The 7,513-nt window shown below is 34.4% G+C and overlaps 1 protein-coding gene across 1 annotated transcript; it reads left to right on the forward strand.

The window, feature by feature from the left end:
- Positions 1–4,180: 4,180 nt before the first annotated feature.
- On the forward strand, positions 4,181–7,041 carry LOC104906799 (hypothetical protein). The gene is made up of 2 exons (XM_010695614.3): positions 4,181–4,689; positions 4,910–7,041. Exon 2 carries the CDS (start codon positions 4,918–4,920, stop codon positions 6,829–6,831), a length of 1,914 nt encoding a protein of 637 aa, XP_010693916.1. The 5' UTR covers positions 4,181–4,689; positions 4,910–4,917; the 3' UTR covers positions 6,832–7,041.
- The last annotated feature ends 472 nt before the right edge of the window (positions 7,042–7,513 follow it).

Consider the following 7,513-nt stretch of genomic DNA (forward strand, 5'->3'; position numbering starts at 1 on the left):
GTACAAGTTATAAAAAGATAACTAGTTAGTAAGCCCGGGCTATGCTCCGGGTAAGAAAAAATTTCATTTATTAATATAATACTATATGATAATAACACTAAATACAACTTAGCCTAGTGGTTAGAACTTTAGTATATGTACTTGAGGTATCGTGATCAAATCTTATATTATGCAATGTTTTCGCACGCCTTTTAATATATTTGTATAGATATTATCCAACAATATTTTACATGATTAATTTAAAATACGATTCATGTTTCCTTTATTTTTCATAGCTCGTGAAGCCAAGTCTTGTAGCTCTTCATTACCTATTTCCCTTTTTTTTGTGCAATTCGCAAAAGTTCAACCATCATCCTATTTTTTGCATATCCTTTGGGAGTAATTGTCGGTGGCGCCGGTGCCAAAACAAGATCAGAGTCTGAGAGAGAGGAAAAAACAGGAAAAAGGGTAGAAATTAGAAAAGAACATAATGCAATCAACTTCATTAAAGAAAGAAACAAAAGCAAATGCTATCCTTTGTCGTCTCGTTCCATGTGCGGCTGTCATTCGTTGAACCAAGAGATTATTAATGAATGGTCCACACCTGACACCTGTAAACGTATGCCAAAACTCCTGTCCATTTATTGACAGACTGGAATATCGTAGCAATACATTATTGAATGTGAATTTATCTCTTTTGAGTTTTGACATTCTTAAAATACATTACTGGAATATCGTAGCAATACATTATTTATTGACAGACTAAATATCTTTACTAATGTATAAAAAAAAACATATTCATGAAGGGTTTTGTAGATTCGTTTCAATGTATAAATTCGTAATATCAACTTTTTAAAATTTTTTACTGATAAGAAATAGAAGATATCGTAAATCAAAAGTACGTCTTGGAGACTGTGCAAAATGAAACGGGAACTATATTTTGAGACGTAGGGAATAGCTTGGTTTCTTTTACATATACGCGCTTTTGTTTTTTTATTTATTTATCTTTAATCTACATATTGTTGTTTTTTTTTATATAATATGTGACATCTAGTTTCTTTTTTTTTTCACTTATGTCATTTACTTTTTAATATTTTTACCTACTTTTTACTTTTTCTCTTATTTTTCAATTTGTCTCTCTTTCTTTATACTTCCTCCGTTTCTTTTTACTCGCTACACTTTCCATTATGGGAAGTTTCACATTACTTGCTACACTTCTTTTTTGGGCAATAAACTCTCTCTATCTCTCTCCTCCCACATGGGTCCCTTTTCTTTTTACTCTCTACCTCTCTCTTCTCCAAAAATTGTCTAGGAGTCCGTGAAATGAGAAGTGTAGCGAGTAAAAAGAAACGGAGGAAGTAGTTTATTTCTCATACTTTTGCACTTTGTCCTTGATTCTCTCATAAAATAAAGTGTGTAGATTAATTTGAGATGGAAGTAGTAAGGGAAAAAAATCCATAAGACTAGTCATTAATCTATTGTACCCAGCTTTTTAATCTCATAGTAACAATATTCACCAGGGGTGCAATGACTTACAAATGTTATAGCATTAGAAGAGTGCCACACTGCCATACTCAAACTTGTGAAATTCTCTACATTCAAACTAATGTTTAGTCATATCAAAAAATAAATTAAATATTCTCTTTATTCCTATTTAATTTACTCATCTCATTCAGGAGAGAAAATCAAAAAAGAAGTCTCAAAAGTGAGAGAGGATAACTAAAAAGGTGGAGAGTGAAATGTTAAAATGCGTTATTATATTAAAAAGTGGACCACATAGGTGGAAAAATATGAGAAAATAGATAGAATAAGTTACCAAAAATAAAAAAAATACTCTGTTAGTTAAAAAAAAAAGTGTGCAGATTAAAAAGAAGCAAAAGAGGAATGAAACCTTTAACGTTATTTTCTTTGTTTGTTAACAGTCGTGCTAAAAAAAATTGGCACATTTGTCAATGTACAACTAAGAGTTTTAATATCTATAATTATATATAAGTAAAAACTATAAGAAGTTAATATCTTAAATATAAATAATGAGATGAATCTAACAAGATCCTACATAATAAACGTGTTGACAAACAAATGGAGGAAGTATATAATCTTTTGATTGGTAATGTAGAGAAACAAAAGAAAAAAGTTAGGGTACTAAAACCTAGTTTGTCATATTTACAATTTGAAAATGTTAAGAAGAAGGCAAACAAAAGATATTAATTTATGAATCAATAAGATGCCCAATATTCTCTATCCAGTCAAATGCCTGATTTTTGTCATAAACAACCTCTTTTAGTCATTTTTTTTTATGAGAAACAATCTTTTAAATTTTTTCTGCAATTTACAACCTAAAAGTAATTTTCTTTTGCGAGATGAAACCTAAGCCCCTTTTCCAGTGCTGACTATGTTCTTTCCGGTATTTATTGTTAGTATTGTTTGTTTAAAATTCTTTTATTTCGTTTTTCCTCTCTTTTTAACTCTAATTAGACATAAACACACATCTTCCTTAATCTCTCTTTCGCTCTCTCTCTTCCATATACACGGTTTTCATAAATGGAGGGTTTTTTTTTTGAAGAGATTGTATGATCTTTTAGGCTTCCAAAAATTGTGAAAAGAAAGTAAAGGTCAACGCCGGAAAAGAGAAATTCAACACCAGAAAATGACTTAGGTTTCATCTTAAAAAACAAATTTACTTTTAGGTTGTAAGTTGCAAAAAAAAAAAATTTAAAAGGTTGTTTCTCGCAAAAAAATTAACTATAAAAGGTGGTTTCTGAAAAAAAACTGCTTCTTGTTAAATATGCTTATACCGTCAACCTAAACACCTAATAGATGAAGCCATGTCTTTTGCAACAAATAATTACTGCCTAGGTTCAAGCAATCAGTTTAAAAATTCATGTTAATACAATATTCCAAACCGTGCGAAATGAACCAAGAGTTTTTTTCTAGAGGCGATCAAGACTAGACCGACCCAAAAAAAGGCCTTGGTTCAGACAATCATTCTAGCCCTGCCTGAATATTTTTTTTGGGGGGGGGGGGGGGGGGACAAGTTTGAGCATGATGTGCTGATGATTATCCAATGGCTACAACATAATCGTAGCCACTATAACTATTGATATCTTAGCCCTTTATTTTTATAGACTAGCTTTATCCATTGTTTTAATTGAATCTTAAGAACATAGAAAATTGGAGACGAGACTAGTTTCAATTTAAAAAAAAAGTTGAAAACAAATTGACGTTGAACATAAATTACTTAGCCATCTTCTTCCTTTTGGAGTATTGTTCCTATATTTTCTTAATTTTTTTTGTTATTGTCATTAACAAAGATTTGCAATCTAAAGACAACCAATATATGCAAATTTAATAATTCACACATTTTGATTATAGGTTTAATAAAGTGTCAATTTAATGAGCGTTATGGATCTAATATTTAAAATAAATGGTTCAATTACACGAGTTATGGTGGCTACACCTTCCATTGTAAAATTGTTCATGATGCATAGTCCCCAAACGTACTTTTCAGCCTAATGCACTTAGACCTGAAAAAGTCGGTCCCGTAAAGTACAACTAATTCGTCCATATTGATTATCTTGGTTAGGAAACAAAAGTTCATTGAAAAATGGATTCCGACCTAACACTTTCATTGGCAGAAATTCAGCCTATGACCACCATTACTTTTTTTCTAATAGTAAAAAAAAAAGAAATTCTATAAGTGATCAACATTGACCCAACCCGACCAAAAAATTAAACGGTTTTGGTCATGATTTTTGACCCATCGCGTTCCGATTTTGGGAAAAAAGATGGGTCATGGACAACCCAAATATAAAACCTAAGGCGACCTACCAAGGACCTTTGAGTCTAATGGTATGGTTTTCTATCTCCCGTATGAGAGATCAACGTTCAAATCTTGGTGGAAGCAAAATTTCAATATTGTTGGGGGGGGAGGGTTGAGGCTTGTTAGGCCTGTAGGAGAATGGTCTTGTACGAGGACAACTCAAAGGAAATTCATCTTACCACGAGTTTTCAAAAGCGACCCAATTTTTTTTTTTTATCCGACTTGGCCCCACCCAAAATGACGGGTTTTGATGAGGAAATTCGGCTCGATGCTAGCCTGGCCCAATCCGAAGCTTTGACCGAATACGGGTCACTTTTTATTAGCAAAGCCCGGCCTCACTCGTCCCATAATCACATTTAGAGGATTTTCTACTTTCCTAGCGTCCGAACTACCGGAGGTTCGATAAAGAATAAGAAAAGGCAAAAGAAAGAAATAAGACCTTCGTGATTCGTGATAGTGAAGGAAGGAAACAATATTTTGAGACAAAAAAGGCATACCTTTAAGCAGAAATTAATACGAGTACAAAAAAATCCTTCGTAAAATTAGTGTTTCTACCCTTTTATAACTCTCCTTTTTTCCATTAGTTTTTTCTTAGATTCCTTGACTCACCCATCCTTATCATTACTACTTGTTCAATCCTCCTTACATTAAAAATCAGCTTTTCTATACCCACTTCTTCTTTTCTCCAACAAATTTCTCTTCTTTCCAAATTTTTTCTTTTCCACAGTATTTTTTCTTACTTTAGCTTCAATCTCAGGAAATCAAGCTCTCTTTAATCCAACATTAACAAAATAAAAAGTAATCTTTGCTTAGCAAAGTTACTACCCATGCATGAATAATCACTACCATATTGCTTGAAAAGTGCAAATCTCCATTGTTATATTATGCAAGTAAGTTCTTTTTTTTTTCTGGTTAATTTTGTTTTAGCATGATTTATGATTTCGATAAATAACCCATGTTATATACGTAATACTAGTATTAAACAATTTTGGGTATTTGTTCTGTCACAAATTTCTGGGAAGACATTGCTTTGAATGTCACACTACCTTCTTTTTCTGCTGTCTGTTTGTTGGTTCTGTTTTTTTTACTTGTTTTTATTGTTATTTGCAGTTATTGAGATGATGCCAGAAAAATTGATTAACTCGGTAACTCAATGGCCGATTCTGAGGCTGACTCGCCGAGTTGGGATTATAGTATCTGTGTCTTTGTTAGCTTTGTTGCTGGTTTGGAGCATTGATCAATCTACAGTTACATTTGTCTTAGATATTTGGAGGTACCCAAGAGAATCTATTGCTCATACACTTGATAATTCTCCAAATTTTACTGTTTCATGCTCTCAGAATTCCCAAAATTCAACATTATATACTGAATTTAATGGTACCTATGTGAATTTTGTTAATGGTACCAACGTTGGGTTGCCTAGAACTGAAAACCTAGATGAGATTTTGTATAATCCATGCCAGAATGATGTCAATATTTCATCTGGGTTAGAGCAAAGTATAGGTGTGCCTCATGAACAATCAGAGAGGGATTCGGATCAGGTTTCAGGTGAAATTGATCCGAAAGACGAAATAACAAACCGGACCTATGGGTTGGATTGGGTTTCAGTTGAGTTGGAGCAGAATTTTAGCTCAAATCTTTTATCTAGGTGGTTGACACCAGGTGGTGAGCCTTGCAAAGATTCGAGAACAGTTGACATAGAATTTGTTAACTTTGATGATGAAAAACCACCTGTGTTATCAACTGGGAATGCTCATGAGGTGGTTTTTCGAGCATTGGATGAGTCAGGCAACCCTCGTTGTCTTGGTGATGATTATTTTGAGATTGATTTGTCTAGTGAATTGTGGAAATCGCGGCCACCCACCAAGGATTTGGGTAATGGTACTTACTCAGTCACTCTCCAAGTTCATCCTGACTTTGCTGGCACTTATAATCTCACCATCTTCCTACTTTTCCGGCATTTTGATGGGCTCAAGTATTCAACTGCTAGATTTGGTTATGATAAACAGCTTCGACAAATTCCTGTTACATTTTCTAAATCTGAAGCTACATTGCCTGAATTGCATGTGTGTAGAAAATCTGATTTCGACAGAGATGTTTGGACAGGGAGGTGGACAAGGCATGCTAAAAATGATGCTTGTGAAATAAGCAATGATGGGCGGTATAGGTGCTTGGAACCTGACTATCCTTGCACCAACCCATGGTGCAATGGTTCATTGGGAATGCTAGAGAGCAATGGCTGGGTCTATTCCGCCCATTGTTCCTTTAGCTTGCTTTCAACTGATGATGCTTGGAATTGCTTAAACAACAGGTGGCTTTTCTTCTGGGGCGACTCAAATCATGTTGATACAATTCGCAACATTTTGTTCTTCTACCTCCGTGTGCCATACCAAGAACTAGATGTAGTCTCTAGGCATTTTGACAAGATTTTTACAAACCCTAAAGATGAGTCACAGTCTGTTAGAATTACCAACATCTTCAACGGTCATTGGAATATGACCAAGAATTATCAGGGCCTGAATTCGCTGTCGGATGAAGGATACCGGGATTTACTGAAGAGCTTTTTCAATGGTTCTACTGTGCCTGACACTATTATATTCAATTCAGGTTTACATGATGGAATTTTTTGGCGTAATGTCAGGAGATTTATTCGTGGGGCAGAAGATGCAGCTTCATTCTGGAAAGAGATAATCGAAGGAGTGAAGAAGAACAATTTAACAGTATCGAATTTTATTTTCAGGTCAACAATCACTACAGGAGGATATGCTCGCATTCTTCAATTCAATCCTAGTAAATTGGAGGCGTTTAATGGCATCCTTCTCGAGAAACTGAGGGCAGCGGGCTTGGTTACAGGGGTTATAGACGACTTTGACATGACATGGGCATGGCATTTTGATAATAGATGCAACGACGGTGTACACTATGGAAGATTTCCAGCTAAAATGAAATGGAGAGATGGAAAGATTGGGCATCAGTATTTTGTCGATTTGATGCTCGGTCAAGTTCTGTTCAACGCAATATGTGCAAGATGACAGTTTCTGTACCAGATTAATTCTTTTTCAGCCCAGATTTCATTACATGGAAAAAGGGTAGAAACGATTGGTAGATAGCAAGAGTACATTTGTATTGTTCATAGTATTAATTAGTATATTACACACTTCAATATATTTGTATTGTTTGGAGAGAAACAGCGTTTATGCCATTTTTTTCCACTTGAGTAAGAGCATACATTTCATTCTTTAGTAATTCTATTGGAAGAAGAGTGTAAATTTTTTTTGTTGCTAAATTTACACCACAAAAATATTCAGTTTGAAGCACCCACTTACTAGAGAGATAGGCCGCACTAATGACTAAAAGAAAGCTGTTGTTTGCTTACTCTGAATATTAAAAACAATAGCTGTCAAAGGAGTTATTGGATCTTTGATCGCATAATAATAAATGCTCCATTAGCTTACAGACGGGATCACATGATAGGTGGAGTATTTTTCAATTGGGGTGATGGCATAAAAGCCAACAACAATCTGCACATTGACCAACTCGTTAGTCGTTTCTTTTTCCAATTATTTGATGAACGACTAACGCGTTTGTTGGGTTAACTAACATGTAAAATATAAGTTGATTATACTCTTCCTCTTATTATCGTACATTTTGATTGGCCTTTTTGTAGGAAGAACATACACCAAATCAACAAAGTCGTGGTGGCATTTGAGCGGG

This window comes from Beta vulgaris, chromosome 3 (assembly GCF_026745355.1).
Source record: "Beta vulgaris subsp. vulgaris cultivar EL10 chromosome 3, EL10.2, whole genome shotgun sequence".
Taxonomy (NCBI): domain Eukaryota; kingdom Viridiplantae; phylum Streptophyta; class Magnoliopsida; order Caryophyllales; family Amaranthaceae; genus Beta; species Beta vulgaris.

Bases quoted from the DNA above. Each gene is read 5' to 3' on its own strand.
- LOC104906799 (XM_010695614.3), top strand. From the start codon at position 4,918: ATGATGCCAGAAAAATTGATTAACTCGGTAACTCAATGGCCGATTCTG.